Raw genomic sequence first — 27,348 nt, 5'->3', positions numbered from 1 at the left:
TCCTTTCCAAATTGGTTTTGTCAATGGCTATCGAAATTAAGATACTCTAGAATTCATATATGGGCTGAAGTGTGAGCTGTGAGATTCCTGGTTCTTCAGTTACAAATTTACTAGGCAGCTTTAGAACTCTGACTTACAGCCTCTGACAAAACTTGGGACCACACTTGACAGGCTTGCTCTTGCACTTGAAAGGTAGATAAACATGTTTAAAAATAAATACATTTCAGACTACAGACTAATATCATGTATGTGAACATGTTCTAAATACTTGAAGTACACTCTGGAAATTACTGATACTATGGGAGAAAGATTATCAGATGTTTTCTCTTTGATAACATCCAATTAACGATTTCATTCTAAGTCCCCACATGTTCATAATTTAAGATTACCAAAGCCACTTTCATCTTATTTTGCCCCAAAGTACCACAAGAAAGAACCTTGGTCTGATTTCTCCTGGAAAATGTCTCCTCCACTCAACACATTTTCATAAACACACCAACACAGAAAAGACATAGATATTTTCCAGTGAAATGAAACAAATATTAATATATAATCATTAAAAAGAACCTATTCCAACAGTTTATGAACCATTCAGACTTTAAAGATTATTCAATCAAGTTGAACCAATACGTTGGTTAAAGGCAAGTTGAAAAACAATATATTAAAATATATTAGTTGTATAAAAAAAAGACTATGGAATCAGCAACAAAGATTCTTAAAAAATTCTCGAAGCAGCAAGAATGTATAAAGAAGGTACTGCTCAAATTAAAACTCACCATATCAGTTCTATCCATCTCAGAAATAAGGATATTGCCTCCATTGGCAGTCAAAGCTTCATCAGACTTAGTGTTGCATGAAATATTCTCTGCGGTTTGAAGATTGGGTGTTGGAAAGGTGAACTCCTGTACCCTGGACTCAGAAGATAAACATAGCTGATAGGAATAAGGCAATGTTCCTTCTTCATAGTTTGGTGGGAAAATGACTGTGTTGTTTGAATGGGGAACAGGAGCAAAACACTGCAGGAATTTGGGATTTCCTGATCGCCGAATCTTCATGAGAATGGCCAGAATCACTGTCAGGAGGAATAAGAATGAGATCAAAGCTAAGGCCAGCACCAAGAAGAACTGTAGATCCGATTGATACTCTGAGTCACTGGGCTGGTGGCTGATTTCTGGAAGTGCCTCCTGGAAATTCTCAGCAAACACCAGGTTGAGACTCACAGTAGCAGATAGTGGTGGCTGCCCATTATCCTTGACTAAGATGATGAGCTTCTGCTTCACAGCATCTCTTTCCAGAAAAGCCCGTGAGGTCCTGATCTCCCCAGTATGGGAACCAATTGAGAACAGCCCAGGTTCTGTTGCCTGGAGCAGATAGTAGGAGAGCCAAGCGTTGTGTCCAGAGTCAGCATCCACAGCCACCACCTTTGTCACCAGGTAACCCTCCTCTGCTGAGCGAGGCACCATCTCAAACAAGGAGGAGCCCTCTACTCCTTGAGAAGGGTAAAGAATCTGAGGGCTTTGGTCATTCTGGTCCAGAATACACACTCTCACGGTGGCATTGCTGCTGAGACGAGGGGAGCCTCCATCTTCGGCCCTCACTTCCACTTGAAACTCCCTGACTTGCTCATAGTCAAAGGAGCGCTGAGCATAGATAGTGCCAGTCTCAGAATTAATGGAGAGGTAAGATGAGAGAGGGAGCCCCTCAGTGATGCTGTTGCGAATGGAGTAGGTGATTTGAGCATTCTGGTCCACATCTGGGTCGGAAGCTTTGACCCTGAAAATGGAGGAGCCTGAAGGGTTGTTCTCTGGGACATAGGCAGTATAATAGGGTTTCTCAAAGGCAGGGCAGTTGTCATTGATGTCTGAGATCTGCAGTGTGATGGTTTTGTATGTGGAAAGAGGGGGGTTGCCTTTGTCTGTGGCTGTGACTGTGATATTGTACTCTGGAGTTCTTTCTCTGTCCAAGGAGGCATCTGTAAGAAGCTTATAATAATTATTGGAGGCTGATACCATTTTGAATGGCAAAGTGTGTTGTATGTCACAAGAAATCTTCCCATTGTCTCCAGAGTCTTTATCATTTACATTGATAAGGGCTACCAGGGTTCCTACTGCAGAGTCTTCAGGGACTGGGCTGGATAAAGAGGCAAGAATCACTTCTGGGGCATTGTCATTCTCATCTAGGAGTGTTATTTCAACTTTACAGTGAGCCACTAATCCACCTCCATCTCTTGCTTCCACTGCCATCACATATCCTTCTGTTTCCTCAAAGTCCAGAACCTCCTTAACTATAATTGTTCCATCTTGTGAACCCAAGTGGAACTTCTGACGAGCACTTTCAGGGATGTTACTAAAACTATAGCTGATCTGGGAATTTGAACCATCATCTCTATCCGTGGCTTTCACTTGTGTAACTGAATACCCTTTAGGAGCATTTTCTTTCAGCTTGACTGTGTATACTTTTTGAGTGAAGACTGGTGGGTTGTCATTTGCATCAATGACGGTGATCCATATTTTGGCTGTTCCACTTTTGGCAGGCTTCCCTCCATCCAGCGCCGTAAGGATTAATTGGAAACTGCTTTCACTTTCCCGATCCAACTGTTTATTCAATACTAATTCTGCATATTTCTTTCCACCTTCTATTTCTCTCACATCCAGAATAAAGTATGGATTTGTGCTAAGGTTGTAATCCTGGAGAGAATTCACCCCAAGATCAGGATCTTCAGCTTGTCCAAGGAGAAATGTGGTGCCTGGTAAAGAGGATTCACTTATCTCCAGCTTGATATCCCCATTTACAAAATGTGGTGCATTATCATTAATGTCTTGGATCTCTGCAGTTACATGAAAAATATTCATAGGGCTGCCAACCACCACTTCAAAATTGATGGAGCAGAATGCAGTTTGACCACATAATTCCTCTCTATCAATCCTCTCTCTTACATACAGATTCCCATTTTCTGCACTGAGAGTGAAGTATTGCTTTTTACCTAGGGAAAGGATACGCAGATTGTCATTTCCTATTTCTCCATTATTCAGCCTCAGGTCTTTGGCCAGGTTTCCTACAATGGATCCCTTTTCCATTTCCTCAGGGATGGAATAATGAATCTGCTCTGAGGCAATCTGACCACACAGGGAGAATAATAAGAGGAGAGGTACTTGCCTTCTTAGGGATCTGCTGCTATCTTTCTGTCTGCCGGCCATCCCTCTTGCAGAGAAATGTGCTTTATCCTTTCTTTCTGTTATTAGTTAAATTGAGGTGTATTAAATCCCATTCACTCTGCAGAAGTGTTCAATAAAGAATCATGAACGAAGTCAGTAGCTGCTGCTGGATTGATATACTTTGCAGTGGTTTCGTTCCTGTGCTCTGCTGTTTCCCAGCTCTGTTGTTCGTTTCTGATATCTCATTGCAAAAGCATCTCTTAGTGGACTCTCCACTCTTCCATGAGAACTATATTGGTCAACAGTGACACTCTGAGTTTTAGATGGGGAACTGCAAGATGTGTCTTCTCTTTTAAGTAAATAACATACAAGGGATTTCTTGCCATTTTTAATCCTATGTACAACCATTCCCAGATAAATATTCTTTTGTGGTATGGTTAAAAAAATAGAATTTGTTCTCTGTGTTTTGACATTAGGATAAGCAACAACTCAACTTAATTTGACAAAACTGACCTACAGAAAACAAGCAAACTATGTATTTTAAAAATGATCCCTTTCCCAAGTAATTTATGTCATTTTTCTTTCCTTATTCCCCCTGAGTGCTGAGCTTCAAAATACCAGAGAAAATTGATTATTTTGTAATAAACATACAAGGGTCCTAGAAATTATTCCAGTCACTTAATTTGCCCCTATCGTGCTTTCACACTTTCGTAGCAGCACATTTGGCATTTCTCACGGGGGTGCAATTCAGAGAAACTGAATTGACTGATTAGTGTCCTTGTCTGATAGCACAGCTGTGCAATCATATTTTTGTGATAGTTGGAAATTGTTCATCCATATAGGTACGTGACAACATATTTCATCACAGGAAGTGGTTCTCAGACCTAATGAATTCTGAGTTTTAAAGTTATTTTCCCAAAATGTGCAACATGGCCTTTGGAATCTCTGTGTCACACAAAATTTTCCCTCTAAGGTACCACAGTTCTATTTTCTATTCCACCAGCTGTCTTGCTGGCAATCGTCTCCTCACCTACTTGCCAGTTGATGCACTTATTCAGTTATGTACGTAGTTGTGTTAGTTGACAGTGATGTGACTGATTCGGAATACCTGGAGAAATTCCTAATGTTTGGCAAGTTCTTTTTCTTCTTTTAAGGCATTACTTGACTTACGCAACTCACTCATATAATAAGAACAGCCCTAAAAGTGGAATGCTTACTCAAGATCATGCTACTGTTTTACTTGGGAACTTAAGGCCTCTCTCCCCACCCCTCAGGCTTTCCGTAGGCTTCCCTCCCTTCCCAGACCACACCTCTCAATCCCTCACTGGCCTTCTTCCATTCCCTCCTCAAGAGTTTTTGCTGGCTGCAATGTGTCCTTGAACTAGGATATTGCTGCTTGCCTGGCTGGAGGAGTCACAGATCTATAGAAGTGGAGATATTGAAACCTCTGACTTTTGCATGGTTGAAATGTGGTCTATTGTACAAAGGTAATAGTCACATCAATAAAATATCACGGTTAGAATGCTAAACAGTGGAATGCTAGATTACGTTGTGGAATACTAAAGCAGCACTTGACTAGGCATCGTCTAGCACTGCTATGGCTACCTACATGTCCCGTAAAATCACTACTATACTCTTCCCATGATGTAGAGAGAAGGAGAATGTAGCCTTGAAGACTTGTCTCCGACGTGAACACATTATTATGAGTAGGAGAGTAAAGCATCCAATATATGTTTTAATCCCTCGCATTGTGAATTGGTACAGTAAGAGGACTAGAAGATCCACGTTTATTTTCTGAACTTCCAGATCAGATATTGTATTTTTTTGATGAAATTCTGAACAATATGGTGACATAGTTCAAGTGTGTGTGTCTTCCTCAGAAGTAGAGCCTTTACAGTGCATGCGTATATTGCTTGGTTCAATGAATGGGACCTTCATTTAAAAGCTTTCTCAGGATAGAGAGCTGAGCAATATAATGCAGCTCCTTCTACACTCGAAAGAAAGATTAAACACAAAAGTAAGTATTTTGGAGCAGCTCTTAGTCTTCACCAAAATCACAGGTGTTTGGGACAAATATGTGTATGATTGTGTGTGCGGGTGCACATACAAGTCCAATCCTCAACATTTCTGTGTGTGCTCATTCATTTCAGACCTCCTACATTTGGCACACCTCCTTGGCTGAATTCAGCCCCAAACTCTTAGCCTCAGTAACTTGACATCTACACAAAAGACAGCTATGACATAAAATACAGACAAGTCCACAGTCTCTTCACTTGCTAACAGAACTTCTGTAGATAGAATAAATTAGAAGCACATAATTAATATAAAAATATAAGAAGAGCATGTTGGATCAGGCAAGTGTCTGATTTAGTTCAGAATATTATTTTTCTTGCAGCCAACTGGTTGCCTACAGGAAGCCCCAAAGTGGGACCTGAGTGCAAAAGCACTCTCCTCACTTTTGATTCCCCACAACTGGTATTCAGAGACATACTATCTTTAACTATGGAGACAGAACCTAGATACCATTGCTAGTAGGTAATGAAATAATGTTGTCCATGAATGTGTCCATTTCTCTTTTAAAACCACCCAGGTTAGTGGGCATCACTACTTCTCATGGGAACAAACTCCACAGTTTAACTCAGTGCTGTCTGAAGAAGTATTTTCTGCTGTCTGTCCTGAATCTTCCAGCATTCAGCTTCATTGGATGTGTCTTAGTTTTAGTGTTATGTTGGGGAGGGGGCACTTATCCATTCACTATTTCCATACAACGCATAATTATATACACCTATACCATGTCTTCACTTAATTGCGTTTTCTCTAAGCTGTATCAAAGTAAACTAAAAGGGTGAATAGCTCCATCCCCAGCTCGAAAGCTCATACCAATGACAAACTTAGTTGGCCTCTAAGGTGCTACTGGAAGGATTTTTTTCATTTTGTTACGGCTACCTACCTGTAACTATAACTATACACAGTATTCCAAAATTTATTTTCTTTTTTTTCACAGCTGCCTCACACTATGTCAACATCTTCATCAAACTGTTCGCTATGACTACAAGGTCTCATTCCTGTTTAGTCCCCATGAGCATATATGTGACGCAAGAGTTCTTTTGGCCCACTTTACACTTGTTCACATTAAATTGCATTTGCCATTTTACTGCCCATTCACTCGGTGTGGTTTGGAGAGATCCTTTTCAAACTCTTTGCAAGCCCATCTTGTTTTAACCACTCCGAACTATTTGACATTAGCAAACTTGGCTACATCATGGCTAACTCCTAATTTTAGATCATTTATGAACAAGTTTAAAAGCTCAATACTGACTCTTGGAGGATTATACTTTCTACAACTCTCCATAGGGAGAATCATCACTTTATTCCTACTCTTCATTTACCAATCTCCTCTTTTTCCATATCTGCTAAAATCAAAAATCTTTTCTGCAGAAATGTGGGAAAGGGTATCAAAGGCATTACAAATAATTCCTAATCATAATGCTTACCTCTTCATCCTTAGCCTTTTCAGAATGATAATTGTTTCCACTGTTGCCTGTAAAAGGCACAGCAGGTTTCTCACTGCCAAGAATATTGTCAACCATCTGAACATTGGGTGTCAGGAAGGCAAACTCATTCTTCCTGGTCTCAGAAGACAGACACAGCTGGTAGGAATAGGGCAAAGTCCCATCTTCAAAGTTGGGTGGGAAGATGGCCCCATTCTTGGAATGGGGAACAGGACCAAAGCACTGTAGGAACCTGGGATGCCCTGATTGACGGAGCTTCATGGTAACGGCCAGAATGACAGTCAAGAGGAACAAGAAGGAGATCACAGCTAAGGCCAGCACCAAGTAGAACTGCAGGTCAGACTGATACTCCGAGCTGCTGGGCTGGCTCTTCATTTCCGGAAGGGCCTCCTGAAAGTTCTCAGCAAACACCAGGTTCAGAGTAATGGTGGCCGAGAGAGACGGCTGCCCGTTATCCTTCACCATGATGACCAGTCTCTGTTTCACAGCGTCTCTCTCCACAAAGGCCCTGGCGGTCCTGATCTCTCCAGTATGAGAACCAACCGTGAAGAGTGCCGGCTCAGTGGCCTGAGTCAGGTGGTAGGAGAGCCAGGCGTTGTGTCCAGAATCTGCATCCACGGCCACCACCTTGGTGACAAGATAATCTGCCTCGGCCGAACGAGGCACCATCTCAAACAAGGCTGAGCCCTTGGCTTCTTGTGAGGGGGACAGGATACGAGGGCTGTTATCGTTCCTGTCAAGAACAAACACCCTGACGGTCACATTGCTGCTGAGAGGGGGAGAACCCCCATCTTGGGCCTTCACTTGCAACTTGAACTCTCTGAATTGTTCATAGTCAAAGGATCTCTGGGCATATATGGTGCCAGTCTCAGAATTAATGGAGATATAGGAGGAGATGGGAAGCTCCTCAATGTTGCTGTTGAGGATGGAGTACGTGATCCGTGAGTTCTGATCCATATCGGGATCAGAGGCTTTGATAGTGAAAATGGAGGCACCTGAAGGATTGTTTTCTGGCACGTAGATGTTGTAGGATGATTTCTGAAAAGTAGGGGCATTATCATTGATATCAGAAATCTGTAGTGAGATTGTTTTGTGTGTGGAAAGAGGCGGTGTTCCTCTATCAGTGGCAGTGATTGTAATATTATATGCAGGAGTTCTTTCTCTGTCCAGGAGACTGTCTGTCTGGAGTTTGAAGTAATTATTAGATGAGGGAAGAATTTTGAAGGGTAAATCATCTTGTAAGTAGCAAGTAACCTTTCCATTATCACCACTATCTTTGTCATTTACATTGATCAGAGCAATAACAGTTCCTGGCAGCGAATCTTCAGGAACAGGGCTGAACATGGAGGCTAACGTCACAAATGGGGCATTATCATTCCCATCAAGAACACTTATTTCAATGTTGCAGTGTGTCACCAATCCACCTCCATCCTTTGCTGCTGCTGTCATAGTATATTTTCTTGTTTCCTCAAAATCCAACATCTGCATGAGAGAGATTATGCCACCAACTGGATCCAGGCTGAATTTCTTTTGTCCATTCACTGGAATATTGCTGAATTCATATCTGATCTGGGCATTTAAACCATCATCTTTGTCAGAGGCTACAACTTGGAGCACAAAGGACCCAACAGGAGCTTCTTCATGCACACTGACCTTGTATACCTCTTGAGTGAAGACTGGTGGGTTGTCATTGGCATCTGTGACATTAATCCATATCTGGGCAGTCCCCGTTTTTCTAGGCTCACCCCCATCCAAGGCTGTGAGGATCAAGTGAAGAGAGTACTCACTTTCCCGATCCAAAGATTTCTGCAGCACCAATTCTGCATTTTTATTTCCATCTTCCATTTCTCTAACTTCCAAAGTGAAGTACCGATTGGTGCTCAACTGGTAATTCTGAAGCGAATTCATCCCAATGTCAGGATCTTCAGCTTTCCCAAGGAGAAATCGTGCGCCTGGTACAGTAAGTTCACTTGTCTCCAAATTGATGTTATCATTGGGAAACAGTGGTGCATTATCATTTATGTCCTGAATTGCTATAGTTAAATGGAAGATATTGAGGGGATTTTCAACTACCACTTCAAAATTTACTACGCAAATGGGAGTTATGTCACATAGCTGCTCCCTATCTATTCTGTCACTTACATAGAGGTTTCCATTCTCTGCATTAATACTGAAATACTGCATTTTGTTCACAGAGACAGCATGCAGATTGCGCTTTGCAAGATCTCTTGTATTCAGTCCCAAATCCTTGGCAAGATTCCCCACAATCGAACCCTTTGCCATCTCCTCAGGGATAGAATAACGAATCTGCTCTGAGGCAGCCCAGCAGGAAGGCAACAAAAGTAAGAGAAACAGTACTTGCCTTCTGAGCACTCTGCCATTGTCTTTGTGCCTTCTATCCATCTGGCTTTACAACAAATTAGCTGCCTCCTTTTGCAGATCAGATCAAAGCCCCCTCAAGGTGCAGGATCACCATAAGGAAAAATAAGCTGCCTTTCTTATTAATGTTTACAGAAAGTGGTTGAATTTTCTTTTCCTTTCCAGCAGGATTGCTCTGTCTTTGTGATGTGCTGCTTGTCCGACTTGCACAGCAATGATTAAGCAGTTGCTCCTTAGGAAACACATCCGTGGATCTCCTCTCTTCTCAGTCTGGCTGCCACACTGGCCAACAGTGACACCCTGAGGCTCAGATGGAGATCTGCAAGGGATTTTCTTTCTCATTCAGTTGAAAATAGAACAGCAGCTTGGGTATTATATTTTGGAAGGTGAAGGAGAAACATCCTAATGCTAAGAGCTGTTCAACAATGGAACCAATTACCTAGACGGGTGGTGGGCTCTGCGTTGCTGCAGTTATTCAAGCAGAGCCTGGACAGTCATATATTGGGGATTCTCTCTTTCCTGCAGTGCTTGGCATATTGGTGAGAATCTCAACTGATATGATTCTGTGTTTCTCCAAGTGCGATTTTCCTGGTATACAAGGATCTGCTTCCACAATTAGTGCTCCAGTATTTCCTTTTTCCTACCCATTTTTGAATTACCTCTTCAGTGGCTTTTACTTTATGGGGTTTTACTACAATGACTGTTGCATTGTTTTGTCTGGAAATAATGTGTACTAAAAGAGAAACGTGACCAACCAGAACTACGGCACTGATATCCCAGCATTTTGCATTTCCCTGATAGAAACATGGGCAATTGTTACTGATACCTGTGATTTCTGCTTTGATGCCAAAGATATAATCTCAAAATGTAACAGATAATTTTACCCAATCACAGATCTCCTGCTTTTCTTCAGTTTTATTAGAAGGGATATTTCCCCCCGATATATCAGAATAAACCTATGAGTTGACAATGATCTCAGCTGTCCTATAAAACACAAACATAAACCAAAGTGTATCAAATGAAAACAAACCAAACCAAACACAGATAGGATTTTTAGTGTTTGATTAGAATCTAGAGCTTTTGCTCTCTCATTCTTGTTAGACCCTTCCTTCTTCCTAAAAATAATAATCATTGGCTTTGAGAAAGAAAAGGTGTTAGCAGGCGACAGGAGGATTCATTGGCTGCACAATTCTGGTCACCTGGGCCTCTAGTAACAAATATTTATATAGTAGCACCTCCAGACTATGAACCTGCTCTTTCAGGAGGACCCCATCCAAAGCAAACAACTGACCAGTTATCCAGCCTCAGGGAGACCCACTCACAGCTCTTCTGTCTTGCCAGGATTGAGAGTTTTGTTGGCCCTCATTCAGCGGAACACTAAACCTAGGCATTAGTTCAGAGCTTGCACAACCGCTCCTGATTCAGAAGTTACAGAGAAGTAGAGCTCAGCATCATCAGCATGTTGGTGACACATTGCCCCAAATTTCCCAATGACTATCTCCACAGGCTTCATATATAGATGTCAAACAGCACTGAAGACAAAATGGTACCCTGTGGCACCCAACAGCACTACTGCCAGAGGGCTAAAAGACAATCACCCAATGCTATTTTCAGAAACCAACTCTGGAAATAGAATCAGAACCATTGTTAAACAGTGTCTCCAGTACCCTTCCCATTAAGTCAGTTCAAAAAGATATAAAGGTAATTGTGTCAAAAGCCACTGAGAGAGAAATCAGGTAAGGTTAACAGGATTATACTTCCCCTGTACTTCTCCTAGTAAAGTTCACCCATCAGAGTGACAAAGCTCAATTCAGACCCATAACCGAGGCCTGAAAGCAGATTGAAATGGGTCAAGATAATCTGTTTTGTTCAAGAGTACTTGTATCATCACTTCTGACATTGCGGTCTGACATTGTGGCTCCTTGTGATATTCAAGTCGACTAGCAGTTACAACGTTATCCTAAATCAAATTTTTGAAAGACAGGTATGTACTTTTGTATCCCTCAGTCAGCATTCCTTCTCCCCTTTCCCTACTCCATCCCAACACTAAAGCACATTAGTTTTTCCCCACTTATATTTTATGGATAAGAACAAATCAGTGTGCCTTCTTGACATATCACTTCCAGGATTTAATGATCCCCCGTGGCATTATTTCATGGGCAATATTAGATTCACTTACTGCGTGTTACAAAGGTTTCCCCTTCTCAAACACTAGATACCATGGGTGGTATCCAGTGCTCTAGACCCAAGTAGAGCTAAATAGTATCTACATTATACAATTCCACATATTATACAAAATCTATATGCTACACCATGTTAAACAGATAATTATGTAGATCCTATAGGAAGCAAATTTGCTATAAAGGACAACACATCAAGAATTGCACCTACTGCACAACTATCTCAGAAGAAATAATACTGAACTAATCCCTGGATTTGCACCCCAAAATGAGTAAATAGTGGGGATAATTATTGATTCATCAAAGAGAGATCTATCAGTCCCAACTTCCTTTGGTTTTTGTCTTTATCTGTGACCAATTCTTACTTCCAGGGAATTGAGCCCCCTGAACTTCAAAAAGCATGTCACATTTGTACCAGCTGTAGAAATTATAAGGCACAAAAGAAGACATTGGTTGGAAAAGGGAATAATTACACTGATTTGACTAACTGGATTTTAATTTATAGTCCAATGCTTTAGATTATTAATCTTGTATGATTAATTTTGTTGTAGTGATATATCTTATGTTTAAGATTATTTAAATTTCCTTATTGTTTTGTATCATTTCCTATGTCAACTTGGGGTATGTGGGTTTTATATGGAAATGCTAATTCACTTTGACTTTCCTTATATTAAAAGTTTCCTTTCACTACTCACAATACATTGCTGTGATCTGTGACTATCACAATGCATTCATTCATGACAGGCCAAGGTTTGAGCTTTGGGCTAGTGATGTTCCAGTTCAAAAAGCAGAAAGGTCATAGCTCAGTGGTAGAGAATCTGCTTTTCCTTCAAAAGGTTCAATGTTCAATCCTCAGAATCTTGAGGTAGGAAACTGAAGGTCTTCTGTCTGAAGACCTGGAGAGCTGTTGCTAGTTAGTGTGGACAGTACTGAGCCTTATGGACCAAGAGAGTCAGTAGTCTTGAGGGAACCTCCAGTTTTACAGAAGTACCAAAAAACACACAAGAGAAGGTGAAACCCAAACTAACCAAAGAGAGCAGAGCATGCTCAGTAGAAACACAATGCTCAATGCCTGTGGGAGGAGAAAAATATAAAACAGGGGAGGAGGAGGAATGGGATATTATGGAAAAAGCTGGCTGAAACCAGACCCCACTTGTTACTCTGTAACATTCAAAGCACAAAAAATCTTCAGTAGATACCTCCAAAATTTCAGCTAAGTCTGAAGCAAGTATGCAAACTACAAATTCCATGCACCTTGTCCCCTTACATATGCCAAGAGACCCCACCATTTGCAGCATTGCAGGCTATATAGAGATACTTGAATGTGTGTAGGTTCTATAGGGACATTCAGCTGACTTCATGAAGATCAAAATTAGGGAAAGAGGGATATACAAATATCCAAAAGGGCTTTTTGGTTCCTGAACAACGGTTTCTTGGCTTGTTAAAGGAATGCTGATCCAATTGGGGGAAAAGACATCGGGAGAGGGGAAGGAGAGTGTTTTAAAGTTTAAGGTTAAGATTTTGATTAGAGATGTGATAGTAGATAAAAATTGAGTTTTCTGGAGGGAGCTAGAAGAATGGTTGAGGAAAGAATTTTTAGATTAATACTAATATGTTTGTGTTTAGATAGGTGTTTGGGTAGAGAGCTGCCTGTCTTCCTCTCTTTGCTCGGAGGCACCCAGTGGCAGGGGGTGCTCTGGGGTGGAGGGGAGGGGGTGGAGGGAAACCCAGACACAAAAATGGATCCTTTGAAGTGCTGGGCCCCGCGGGTTCCTCTTGTGGCAGGAGGGGGCCCGTGGGAGGGCAGCACGAAGAAGGAGGAGGATTAAGTTAATATTATAAGAATAAGATTTTGAATTAGAACAGAAAACCTGCCATAATTAATTAGAGAAGTTAGGAAAACCAGGAGGAAGAGAATCGAGGAAGTCACAATTACAATGTTAAAAAAATAAGAATTGGGAATTTATAATTCTTTTTTTCTATTTTCTTTTTCTTTTTGTTGTTGTATTGTTAATCTGTTATGTTGAATAAATAGCTGGGGGAAAACCAATCCTCAGAGCTCCTCCATCCCTGTCTGTTCAGTGGCAGAGAGGGGATAGGGGGGGAGGAGGGAGGGGGGAGGCCAAACCCAGCTTATAATGGACCCCTTTGATTCTCAACGCCCACGGGTACTACTGGTGGCAGAAGTGGACTTGTGGGTGGAGGGAAAATGAAGGGACAGAGTCTACATTGTATGTTTTGTTTGTCTTGTTTGTATAAAAACCAATAAAAATCATTAAAAAAAACACCAATATCCAAAAGGGAATCAGAGGGAATGAAATAATTAATTAAAATATATTACCTGTAAACTGATTATTACAACATACTTTCAAATATTCAATCTCAGTAAAATAAAATAAAAAATTGCACCAATTGTGTAGTAGCAGATACTGCTCAAAAGAAAACTCTCTGAGATGAGTGAGCTTAAAATATATCAGTACTCTATAGATATGCAGGGAATGCCCAATCAGTTCACCATGTACTGCTGAAAATAAACTCACCATATCAGCTCTATCCATCTCCGAAATTAGAATATGGCCTCCATTAGCAGTCAAAGCTTCATCAGACTTAGTGTTGCTCGAAATATTCTCTGCTGTTTGAAGATTGGGTGTTGGAAAGGTGAACTCCTGTACCCTGGACTCAGATGATAAGCACAGCTGATAGGAATACGGCAATGTTCCTTCTTCATAGTTTGGTGGGAAAATGACTGTGTTGTTTGAATGGGGAACAGGAGCAAAACACTGCAGGAATTTGGGGTTCCCTGATCGCCGAATCTTCATGAGAATGGCCAGAATCACTGTCAGGAGGAATAAGAATGAGATCAAAGCTAAGGCCAGCACCAAGAAGAACTGTAGATCCGATTGATACTCAGAGTCACTGGGCTGCTGGCTGATTTCTGGAAGTGCCTCCTGGAAGTTCTCAGCAAACACCAGGTTGAGACTCACAGTAGCAGATAGTGGTGGCTGCCCATTGTCCTTGACTAAGATGATGAGCTTCTGCTTCACAGCATCTCTTTCCAGAAAAGCCCGTGAGGTCCTGATCTCCCCAGTATGGGAACCAATTGAGAACAGCCCAGGTTCTGTTGCCTGGAGCAGATAGTAGGAGAGCCAAGCGTTGTGTCCAGAGTCAGCATCCACAGCCACCACCTTTGTCACCAGATAACCCTCCTCTGCTGAGCGAGGCACCATCTCAAACAAGGAGGAGCCCTCTACTCCTTGAGAAGGGTAAAGAATCTGAGGGCTTTGGTCATTCTGGTCCAGAATACACACTCTCACGGTGGCATTGCTGCTGAGGCGAGGGGAGCCTCCATCTTCAGCCCTCACCTCCACTTGAAACTCCCTGACTTGCTCATAGTCAAAGGAGCGCTGAGCATAGATAGTGCCAGTTTCAGAATTAATGGAGAGGTAGGATGAGAGAGGAAGCCCCTCAGTGATGCTGTTACGAATGGAGTAGGTGATTTGAGCATTCTGCTCCACATCTGGGTCGGAGGCTTTGACCCTGAAAATGGCGGAGCCTGAAGGGTTGTTTTCTGGGACATAGGCAGTATAATAGGGTTTCTCAAAGGCAGGGCAGTTGTCATTGATGTCTGAGATCTGCAGTGTGATGGTTTTGTATGTGGAAAGAGGGGGGCTGCCTTTGTCTGTGGCTGTGACTGTGATGTTGTACTCTGGAGTTCTTTCTCTGTCCAAGGAGGCATCTGTGAGAAGCTTATAATAATTATTGGAGGCTGATACCATTTTGAATGGCAAAGTGTGTTGTATGTCACAAGCAATCTTCCCATTATCTCCAGAGTCTCTATCATTTACATTGATAAGGGCTACCAGGGTTCCTACTTCAGAGTCTTCAGGGACTGGGCTGGATAAAGAGGCAAGAATCACTTCTGGCGCATTGTCATTCTCATCTAGGAGTGTTATTTCAACATTGCAGTGAGCTACTAATCCTCCCCCATCTCTTGCTTCCACTGCCATCACATATCCTTCTGTTTCCTCAAAGTCCAGAGCCTCTCTAAGTGTTATTGTCCCATCTTGTGAATCCAAGTGGAACCTCTGACGAACACTTTCAGGGATGTTACTAAAACTATAGTTGATCTGAGCATAAGAACCGTCATCTCTATCTGTGGCTTTCACCTGGACCACTGATGACCCTTTGGGGGCATTTTCTTTCAGCTTGACCATGTATACTTTTTGAGTGAAGACTGGTGGGTTGTCATTTGCATCATTGACGGTGATACCTATTTTGGCTGTTCCAGTTTTGGTAGGCTTCCCTCCATCAAGCGCCGTAAGGATTAATTGGAAACTGCTTTCACTTTCCCGATCCAACTGTTTATTCAATACTAATTCTGCATATTTCTTTCCATCCTTTCTTTCTCTCACTTCCAGAATAAAGTATGGATTTGTGCTAAGGTTGTAATCCTGGAGAGAATTCACCCCAAGATCAGGATCTTCAGCTTGTCCGAGGAGAAATGTGGTGCCTGGTAAAGAGGATTCACTTATCTCCAGCTTGATATCCCCATTTACAAAATGTGGTGCATTATCATTAATGTCTTGGATCTCTACAGTTACATGAAAAATACTCATAGGACCACCAACCACCACTTCAAAATTGATGGAGCAGAATGCAGTTTGACCACATAATTCCTCTCTATCAATCCTCTCTCTTACATACAGATTTCCATTTTCTGCACTGAGAGTGAAGTATTGCTTTTTACCTAGGGAAAGGATACGCAGATTGTCATTTCCTATTTCTCCATTATTCAGCCTCAGGTCTTTGGCCAGGTTTCCTACAATGGATCCCTTTTCCATTTCCTCAGGGATGGAATAATTAATGTGCTCCGAGGCAATTTGACTAAACAGAGAGAATAATAGGAGGAGAGGTACTTGCCTTCTTCGGGATCTGCTGTTTTCCTTCTGCCTGTCTTCCATCCCTCTTGCAGGGATATGTGCTTAATCCTTGTTTTCTGTAATCAATTGAGCTTCTGAGGTGTTTCACATTCCCAATAGGATGCAGAAGTACTCAAAAAAGGATGCTAAACAAGGCTGCTGCTGAATCTCTGTATTTTGCAGTGGTTTTTGTTTCTCAGCAAACACTTTGGAAGTCCCTGTATTCTGCTGTTTCCCAGCTCTGTGTGACTGAACACTCACATTGCAGAAGCAGCAGTTCACTGGATTTTCAACTCCATTGTGAGAACTATGTTAGCCAACAGCGGCACTCTGAGTCTCAGATGAGGAACTGCAAAAGGTTTTATCACAGATAACATGGAGGAGATTTGTTTTGTCATTTACACAGTGATGTGTATCGATTGTCAGGAATATTTGGGTAAATAACATATGTTTACAATTTTGTTGATGTGTTTGGTTTGTAGGATAAGCCACAACTCACCACCATCCAATAAGTATCAGTAGAAAATAAGCAACAATATACTTTTTTTGTTTTATATATTCTTAATGTGGAATTTATCCCACCTCCTCCCCCCATTTTCTTTTTTAAAAAAAATATCAGGTAGGATATAAATGGGAGAATAAAAGAATTACAGCACTTACCACATTTTCAAAGTGAAATGTGTAACTTTCTCATTTCCTTGAGAAATGATACAATTTGTGTAATAAAAACATGTGTCTAGAAATTTATTTTTTATGTTTCTAGAATAGTTACATGTTACAGTAGAAAATATGGATTTGCTGATAGTGCACTTCACAGAAATTTGCAGCTGAAATCTGACATCTGCCTTGGATTTGGGACAGTAACCTACTTGGTGGGCGACTTACTTCAGTGGGTGAAGAGGGGGACTTTCATCAATATTTGATACAACTAACCTGGACTAGGTTGGAATTTGGTGGACACTGTGTTTGAGTGGCTCTGGTCCAGCATGGTGTGTAGAATCAAGAAGTTGATGCTGGGGAACTTCTGTTCTAACCCTTGGCTCTTGGTCTTTGGGGAAGCTCAAGCCACCACTTCGCTGTGATTTTTAACATTTTCATGAGAGGACTGAGTGAAGTAATGCAAAGATTTAGCCTGAAATGCCATTAACATATGGATGACGCAGAGCCTGCAAACCCCACCCCACCCCATTTCATAACCTCAAGGAGGCAGTGGGAAACCTGTATAGGTGTTGTGGTTTTGGATTTGGGGATTAATGAAGGAGAACAACTTGAAATTGAAACCAGGCAAGATGGAAATGTTTGAGTCAGGAAATCTGCTATGTGGTGGTGGCTTACAGTTTATCCTGGATGGCAATATCTCCTCCTCCTATTATGGTGCTGGAGGAGACTCTTGAGAGTCCCATGGACTGCAAGAAGATCAAACCTATCCATTCTTAAGGAAATCAGCCCTGAGTGCTCCCTGGAAGGACAGATCATGAAGCTCAGGCTCCAATACTTTGGCCACCTCATGAGAAGAGAAGATTCCTTGGAAAAGACCCTGATGTTGGGAAAGATTGAGGGCACTAGGAGAAGGGGACGACAGAGGACAAGATGGTTGGACAGTGTTCTCGAAGCTACGAACATGAGTTTGACCAAATTGCGGGAGGCAGTGCAAGACAGGAGTGCCTGGCGTGCTATGGTCCATGGGGTCACGAAGAGTCGGACACGACTAAACGACTAAACAACAACAACAAATATCTCCTCCTAAAGGGACAGGTATGCAGTTTAGGACTGCTACTCACCCTCTATGAGGGCAGAGGTGGCATTGGTGGAGTGCTTTTCCTACTTTGGCTGCTTCACCAACTGCAGCCTTATCTTGCCTCACAGGTTATATCCAGACTGGATTACTCTAAAGTGGAGCTGCCCTTAAATATAGTTTGGAAGATTCAGTGGGTTCAGAATGCAGCAGCAAAAATGATTGTAAGAGCTCTGAACACATTAGACCTATTCTGCACCAGTTACATTGTTTGTTCATTTGTTTCCAAGCCCAATTTAGGTGCTCACATTAAACTTTAAATCCCTGAAAGGGTTGGGCTCAGGTCATCTGAAGGACCATCCACACGCATTTGAATCTGCCTGAGCTTTAAACTCTGTTCTGCCAGTGATAGCTTTTAGGGTACTGGGACAGGGCCTTTTCTGTAGCGGTCAAGCATCTCTGGTGTATCCTCCCCAGGGAAATATATTGGTTCCACCTCCTTCTTTGGTTTCAGATGGGGCAAAAAATACCTTTTTATTCCAATCAGCTTTTAGCTAGTTTATATTGCTGTGTTTTTAATTAACTGTTTTATCTGCTGCCACAGTTTTATTGTTATTGTCTTTTTTGTTGCTGCTTTTTATATGATTATTTTCTCTTATTCATTTAAAATATTTTAATATTGTTCTTTTTTATTTTTGTGTAATCTTATTACATTGTTTTACTGATTCTTGTAAACTGCCTTGGAATGATAATTTATTCTGAAAGGCGATTTTAAAATCCATAAATAAATAGATAAAAACCTTCAGTATACGCCAAATCTTCAAGCATCATTCAAATAGAAATTCACACATAATTTATGCAGAATTTCCGCTCTATTTGAATGGATGTTGCAAGCAAGCAAACAACCCGCATGCAGTTCTTCATTGAAGGAATCACAATTCCAAAGTTGCCAGTGCTAGTTCTACTCAGAGTAGCCCCACTAAAATTGAATATGACTAACTTACAACCATTATTTACAATTTGTGTAGTCTGAGTAGAACATAGTCTTAAAAAAATCTCATAAATGTCAATTTACTGAGCATTCCACTTTACAACAAGTTTGTCTATCAGGAACCTAGAAACAAAGACCAAGATTAAACTAAATGGAAAATACCAGAAAATATATCACTGAAAGAATTAGATTTCATCCTTGATCCTTCCTTAAAATGCTGACAAGTGCAACTTCATAAGCTGAATAGACAATGGTCAGAATGCTAAACTGTGAAGTGCTGGATAAAGTAGGGAGATATTGAAGTAGTAATTGTCAAGACGTCATACCCTGCCACTATGACAATCTACATGTTCAGAAAAAGCAGATACTTTGTGAGGAATCAACAGTTCATTTTTAAAAGGAAGCAGTTCTAGTTCTAGTTCATCCTGTCCAAATAAGTTTGTACTTTTACAAAATAGTTTAGTTAAAGTTCATCTAAATAGTGACTTTTTAGTTCATAAAAAAATCAGCCTGGCATTCCCCCCCACCCCTAGCATGTAGAATTCTACAAGCTGCTGTGCTTGTATGTATCCTAAAAGTAAACCAGCACCACACACAAATAATATGTAAAATCCCTCAGGTAGCAACAGAGCTTGGACAGCCTCTCCTAGTCAAGCTTGAAAACACTGGGCTGGATTCATCATTGATCCTTCCAACTCTATAATTCTACAATTTTCTTAAATAGCTCATTATATAGAGGAAAGATTAATGCAGACACAAGAGAAACACTCATAATTTGGGAAATCCCTTAGCTTCCTACAGACATGTTGACCTCTAGGCGCACCACAATCTGGGTGAATTCTACTCCAACCTATACACCTCCCACAACCCACCTCAACAGGGAATCAAGAACTACCTGGCAGGACTGCCCATGCCAACCGTAACAGAAGACGAACAAGAGTTCATTGGACAGTCCTATCAACCCAGTGGAAATAGAGATTGTCTTCAAAAACCAAAAAGTACATAAAGCCCCAGGCCCAGATGGTTTCACAACAGAATTCTAGAATTATGCTTCCAAAGAGAGGAGTTGGTTACTGACAGTCAAATTGCATCTCACCGATATTGTCATCATAGTCCTAAAAACACATGGAATTAGGAGCATTGCCTCATACACTTTAAGACTAACTATAGACTTCTGCTCTCAGTCAGGGCCGGCTCTAGGTAGAGTCCCGGTGGCGCAGTGCGAAAGGGTGCTGGGCCGGTAAGCAGGGCGCTGCGTGGCAAAGCCGCGCGGAAACCACGCTGCGCCCTGCAAGGGCGGGGGCGCCGGAGCGATCTCCGCCCCCCAATGCCAGGGTGCCCAACCTGCTTGAGGCTGCCCTGCTCTCAGTAATATTATATACATAAATTACAAAGGAGAGAACTGATACAAATAAAGGCCAATTTACCATCTCCATTTCCCTGTCACACAGAGAAAGAGAGAGGAGGAGGAGGAGGAGGAGAAATGCCATGGAGCTTGTGCAATTTTTCTATTAAAAAAGAAGAAGTTAGCCTTCCATCCACTAAGAAAAGGTGGAAAAGGTGTTACTGATTTTGTAACAGTATTATGTGAATACTGAGTAAAAGACAAACTATGGCAATTTCCACAAAAGTATGGAGGCATTCTATTTGGATTTTCCTCATTGATAAACAGCATGGCTTACACAAATAATTCTGGATAACAATTCTTACCTCTTCATCATTAGCCATCTCAGAATGAAAATTGTTTCCGCTGTTGCCTGTAAAAGGCATAGCAGGTTTCTCACTGCCAATAATATTGTCTGCAATCTGTATATTTGGTGTTACGAAGGCAAACTCATTCTTCCTGGTCTCAGAAGACAGACACAGCTGGTAGGAATGGGGCAAAGTCCCATCTTCAAAGTTGGGTGGGAAGATGGCCCCATTCTTGGAATGGGGAACAGGACCAAAGCACTGTAGGAACCTGGGATGCCCTGATTGACGGAGCTTCATGGTAACGGCCAGAATGACAGTCAAGAGGAACAAGAAGGAGATCACTGCTAAGGCCAGCACCAAGTAGAACTGCAGGTCAGACTGATACTCCGAGCTGCTGGGCTGGCTCTTCATTTCCGGAAGGGCCTCCTGAAAGTTCTCAGCAAACACCAGGTTCAGAGTAATGGTGGCCGAGAGAGACGGCTGCCCGTTATCCTTCACCATGATGACCAATCTCTGTTTCACAGCATCTCTCTCCACAAAGGCCCTGGAGGTCCTGATCTCTCCAGTATGAGAGCCAACCGTGAAGAGTGCCGGCTCAGTGGCCTGAGTCAGGTGGTAGGAGAGCCAGGCGTTGTGTCCAGAATCTGCATCCACGGCCACCACCTTGGTGACAAGATAATCTGCCTTGGCCGAACGAGGCACCATCTCAAACAAGGCTGAGCCCTTGGCTTCTTGCGAGGGGGACAGGATACGAGGGCTGTTATCATTCCGATCAAGAACAAACACCCTGACGGTCACATTGCTGCTGAGAGGGGGAGAACCCCCATCTTGGGCCTTCACTTGCAGCTGGAACTCTCTGAATTGTTCATAGTCAAAGGATCTCTGGGCATATATGGTGCCGGTCTCAGAATTAATGGAGATATAGGAGGAGATGGGAAGCTCCTCAATGTTGCTGTTGAGGATGGAGTACATGATCCGTGAGTTCTGGTCCACATCAGGATCAGAGGCTTTGATAGTGAAAATGGAGACACCTGAAGGATTGTTTTCTGGCACGTAGATGCTGTAGGATGGTTTCTGAAATGTAGGGGCATTATCATTGATATCTGAGATCTGTAGTGAGATTGTTTTGTGTGTAGAAAGAGGTGGAGTTCCTTTATCAGTGGCTGTGATTGTAATATTATATGCAGGAGTTCTTTCTCTGTCCAAGAGACTATCTGTCTGGAGCTTGAAGTAATTGTTAGATGAGGGTAGAACTTTGAAGGGTAAATCATCTTGTAAGTAGCAAGTGACCTTTCCGTTATCACCACTATCTTTGTCATTTACATTGATCAGAGCAATGACTGTTCCTGATATAGAATCTTCCGGAACTGGACTAAACATGGAGGCTAAAGTAACCTCTGGGGCATTATCATTCTCATCATGAACACTTATTTCAACTTTGCAATGTGTCACTAATCCACCTCCGTCTTTGGCTGCTACTGATAAAGTATATTCATTGATATTCTCAAAGTCCAATAACCCTATAAGTTGGATCGAGCCATTCAATGGATCTAGACTGAATTTCTTGTTGGCATTCAGTGGTATATTACTAAAATAATACCTGATTTGGGCGTATGAACCTTCATCATTATCAGAAGCTGTAACCTGGAGCACAAGCGATCCAACTGCAACACTCTCCCTCAAACTGACCTTGTAAACCTCTTGGGTGAAGATAGGTGGGTTGTCATTGGCATCTGTGACATTAATCCGTATTTGGGTAGTTCCAGTCTTCCTAGGTTCACCCCCATCCAAGGCTGTGAGGATCAAGTGAATAGTCTGTTCACTTTCCCGATCTAGTGGTTTCTGAAGCACTAAGTCTGCAAATTTATTTCCATCATGAGTCTCTTTAACATCCAGAGTAAAATACTGATTGGAGCTAAGGTGGTAATTCTGGAGAGAATTCATCCCAATGTCAGGATCTTCAGCTTTCCCAAGGAAAAACCGTGTTCCTAACAAAGTTAGTTCACTTGTTTCTAAGTTGATATTGCCACTGAGAAAGAACGGTGCATTGTCATTTATATCTTGAATTGTAATTGTCACATGAAAAATATTAAGGGGATTTTCCATTACCACCTCAAAATTAACAAGACAGAGTGGAGTTGTGCCACATATTTCCTCTCTGTCGATCCTGTCATTTACATAGAGATTTCCATTTTCTGCATTGATACTGAAATACTGCAGTTTATTCACAGAGACAGCATGCAGACTGCGCCTTCCTAGATCTCTGGCATTCAGTCCCAAATCCTCAGCAAGATTCCCCACAAGCGAACCCTTTGGCTTCTCCTCAAGGATAGAATAACGAATCTGCTCTGAGGCAGCCCAGCAGGAGAAAGGCAAAAATAAGAGAAGCAGTACTTGCCTTCTGAATGCCATTCCATTGTTTTTGTTTCTTCTATCCATACAGATCCCTGAGAAACTGCTGTCTCCTTTTTTCAGCTTGTAAGGATCAATTTGTCATCTGATCACAAGGAATCTCCACAACAAAGGCTAAGATGGTTTTCTGCCTAGGTAAATTGGTTCCTTCTTAAGCTTTTACTGACTTTTCCAGCAAGGTTGCTTGGTTGTTGTGATCTGCTGTTACTGTGCAGAAATGGTGAAACAATCCCTTTCTAGGAAACTATCTGTGGGTCTCCTGCATCCTCTCTGTGGCTTCCACACTGGCTGACAGTGACATCCTGAGGCTCAGATTGAGAATTGCAAGGGATTCTTTCTCATTCAACTTATGCAATTGAAAAGCAACCTGGATGTGTTCATATTTTGGAGTGTTTGGAACAAACAGAATCTGGAAGCATCCAGGAGAGTTCTCTTTGGTCCTCCACTGTTTGTGTTGTCAAATTACAGTTGCATGTCAACATTATTTTATCCATGTCAAGGACTTTCAATATGAGAACAGAATTGTCTTGTGGCATCTTAAAGCAAATGTGGCATAAGTTTTCATGGACTAAAATAATGACTGTGATATTGCTATTAGTTTAGTGTAAAGAATGGGCACCCAAGTTAGTCCAAAAAGAATTGGCACCCAAACAAAATCCTGAGCTTGGCAGAGCAGAAATCAGAATGCAAGCATTACTATCCCTACTATCCCACTTTTTTAATTTTGAATTATTATTATTATTATTATTATTATTATTATTATTATTATTATTTCAACAAAAGAAGTTTAAAGACTCTCTCAAGGCAAATTTTAAAAAAATGTCGTATAAACACCGACAACTAGGAAACATGAGCGCTCCAATTGGAGAACAGCCTTTACCAAAGGTGTCATGGGCTTTGAAGACACTCAAACTCAGGACGAAAAGGAGAAACGAGCTAAGAGGAAGGCACGCTTGGCAAACCCTCAATATGAACAACTCCTGCCCAGAAACCTGTGTCCCCACTGTTGAAGGATGTGTGGATCCAGAATTGGCCTCCATAGTGACTTACAGACTCACTGCTAAAACCCTGTTTTGGAAGACAATCTAACTCAGCTTCAAGTGATCGCCGAAGAAGAAGAAGAAGAAGAAGAAGAAGAAGAAGAAGAAGAAGAAGAAGAAGATAGTTATTATTATTCCACCCATTTGACTGGGTTGCCCCAGCCACTCTGGGTGACTTCCAACAAATTAAAACACAGTAAGACATCAAACGGGATGTGGGTGGCGCTGTGGGTTAAACCACAGAGCCTAGGGCTTGCCGATCAGAAGGTCGGCGGTTTGAATCCCCGCAATGGGGTGAGCTCCCGTTGTTCGGTCCCAGCTCCTGCCAACCTAGCAGTTCGAAAGCATGTCAAAATGCAAGTAGATAAATAGGTACCACTCCGGCGGGAAGGTAAACAGCGTTTCTGTGCACTGCTCTGGTTCACCAGAAGCAGCTTAGTCATGCTGGCCACATGACCTGGAAGCTGTATGCTGGCTCCCACGGCCAATAAAGCAAGATGAGCGCTGCAACCCCAGAGTCATCTGCAACTGGACCTAATGGTCAGGGGTCCCTTTACCTTTACCTTTACCTTTACCTGTACAAAATGACTTGAGGTGACCTATTTCCATCAGGAAGGCTTCCAGGAGCTTCCTTGCTTTTGTAGCAAAGTGAACCACACTGAAGTATTTTTTTTTAAAAAAAAATCATATAGTCAAAATAGGTGTGTCTCCCAGGCTCTTGAACTAGCAGCCTGCAAACAAGCTCCCTGCCACCTAGTACAGCCTTTTCCGGCGTAAGGAGAGCAGTGAATAAATGAAATGTTTGAGTACCATTGAACACCGAAAAGAAGAAGAAGAAGAAAATATTAAAACCTTCCCTATACTGGGCTATTTTCAGATGTCTTCTAAAAGTTGTTTATTTGTTTGACATCTGATGGGAGGGCATTCCACAGAGCGGGCATAACTACCAAGAAGGCCTTCTGCCTGGTCCCCTGTAATTTCATTTCTTGCAGTGAGGGAACTGCCAGAAGTCCCTTGGAGCTGTACCTGAGTCTTGGCTGAATGATGGGGGTGGAGACGCTACTTCAGGTATGCAGGGCCAAAGTATTAGGGCTTTAAAGGTCAGCACCAACACTTTGAATTGTGCTCGGAAATGTAACAAAAACATGCACACTTTTACTTATCAATATGATATCAATTTCATTTGGATCCCAGATGCAATTTTAAAACATCTCCAGTAATTTTTACCTGCTCATAAATCTCCCACTAACCACTGCTTCTTTCTATGTTACACAAATAGCCTTTCTAAGATATCAGAATAATCTTCTCTGAAGGCAAATGACTTTCCACCCCAAATCAAATTATTTGTTCCAATGAAACAACTGCAAAAATTCAAATATTTTCTTCTTCTTCTTCTTTTCGGTGTTCAATGGTACTCAAACATTTCATTTATTCACTGCTCTCCTTACGCCGGAAAAGGCTGTACTAGGTGGCAGGGAGCTTGTTTGCAGGCTGCTAGTTCAAGAGCCTGGGAGACACACCTATTTTGACTATATGATTTTTTTTAAAAAAAAAATACTTCAGTGTGGTTCACTTTGCTACAAAAGCAAGGAAGCTCCTGGAAGCCTTCCTGATGGAAATAGGTCACCTCAAGTCATTTTGTACAGGTCACAGCTTGGGCAATGCAATGCCATCAAGCCAACATTTCAGTAGGGTGTTTCTGAGGATACGGGTCATGTTAACGGAAGAGTGACTACTGCTCTCCACAAAGGGAAAACTTGGACCTCCCCCCATCCTGCTATGAACTGCAGAGCTACACCTAGATAGGAAAGGAAAGGTTGTTCAGAGATGTCACCTTCCTATATCCAATCAATTTTGGAATTTGCTATGAAGCTTTTGTCCAGAAAGGAATAAAACCAGGCTTCTGAGGGCCCAGTTTGCAATAAAGTGGATTTTGAGAAGGTAGCAGAAGAACATATTGCTTCAAAGGAAGTAGGGGTGTCTTTCCTTGGAGGAGACCCAAGTGAGTGATGGACTGCCTCTGCTTTACTGCAATGGCTAATTGTTATCTTCTAGATTTAGTTAAAAGTTTAAAAGCAGTAGTGATGCAGGTATATTCCTGGGCTATCTTGCTCAAAGTGAGGCAGTTCACCTTCCTCACAGGGAGGCATGGTGATGGGGTGGTTGCTCCAGAAAGTCCGACAAGAGCCAGGTTGGTGTTGGGTGGCATAGGCAGTGAGACAAGTGTGTGCAAGTTGGCCGTACTAATCTGGCTCTCATTTGGCTGACAAAATACATTTGTTTAAACACGTCAAATGCAATCTCAGCCATATTTTGCTACCATTATTTCTCCAATCACAATCTGAGATATAGTGATTATATGAGGAAGTACCTTGGGAAGCAAGGGGAAAAATAATACTGAGTTACTATTAAAACATTTGTGAAGCACTTTTCACATTTAAAATGAACTAGAAACATAAAAGTACTATTAAAGCTGGCTGTACCTTTGGGGAGGAACGTGGGTGGTACTGTGGGTTAACCTAGGGCTTGCCGATCAGAAGGTCGGTGGTTCGAATCCCCATGACGGGGTGAGCTCCTGTTGCTCGGTCCCAGCTCCTGCCAACCTAGCAGTTCGAAAGCACGTCAAAGTGCAAGTGGATAAATAGGTACTGCTACAGCGGGAAGGTAAACGGAATTTCTGTGCGCTGCTCTGGTTCACCAGAAGCGGCTTTGTCATGCTGGCCACATGAGCTGTATGCCGGCTCCCTCGGCCAATAACGCGAGATGAGCGCCACAACCCGAGTCGGTCACAACTGGACCTACTGATCAGGGGTCCCTTTACCTTTACCTTTGGTGAATCATTTTAGGTTAATATCTTCTTAGGTATTTCTTGAAACATTCTTATTATTCTAAAATTAAGCCATGTAGTTGGGACCCTTCCCTCTAATTTTCATTGCCTTAAAGCAGAACAAAATATACAGCTTTCTGAGGGTATAAGGTGCATCTTTTTCTCGGTCTCTCTCTCTCTCTCTCTCTCTCTCTCTCTCTCCCCCTCCCACTCTCTCATCCCACTCCCCATGTCTCTCAAACACATTTTTCACTAAAGGTATGAAGTGGAAGAAGAGAGGTTCATCAGTAAAATGAAGTAATGATAAACTAGATAAAGGTTAGATGGCATACATAGCATTTTCCTTATGCCACATCCACATCCAATGAATGTGTAGAGGGGAAGGAAGCAAGTTCATACTCATCTCCACAATTTCAGTTGAAGATCTGAACATTTACAAATAGGCCTGTACACATACCAATAGACCCTTCCATTTGCAAGATTTCTGATGACAAAGAAAAGGCCTA

The 27,348-nt window shown here is 41.9% G+C and overlaps 1 protein-coding gene across 14 annotated transcripts in view; it reads right to left on the bottom strand.

Moving 5' to 3' along the window:
* The window catches only part of LOC118079302 (protocadherin gamma-C5), a 274,853-nt gene that overhangs the window by 152,117 nt on the left and 95,388 nt on the right, over positions 1–27,348 (bottom strand). Inside the window, exon 1 of one of the 14 annotated variants that reach the window (XM_060278104.2) lies at positions 20,582–23,679. The exons of 10 other annotated variants lie outside the window; for them this stretch is intronic. In XM_060278104.2, the coding sequence (XP_060134087.2) occupies positions 20,582–23,002 (2,421 nt within the window). In that variant the 5' untranslated portion in view covers positions 23,003–23,679. Of the gene's footprint in view, positions 1–776; positions 6,616–6,649; positions 12,652–13,766; positions 16,865–20,581; positions 23,680–27,348 lie in introns of those variants that run through there. 3 more of the 14 variants (XM_060278105.2, XM_088675034.1, XM_035103383.3) reach the window with 3 other exon arrangements.

The sequence above is a fragment of the Zootoca vivipara genome, chromosome 8 (assembly GCF_965207765.1).
Source record: "Zootoca vivipara chromosome 8, rZooViv2.hap1.1, whole genome shotgun sequence".
In the NCBI taxonomy this organism is placed as follows: Eukaryota; Metazoa; Chordata; class Lepidosauria; order Squamata; family Lacertidae; genus Zootoca; species Zootoca vivipara.
The sequence above is the reverse complement of the archived record's forward strand: the minus strand, read 5'-3'. Positions and strand labels throughout refer to the sequence as shown.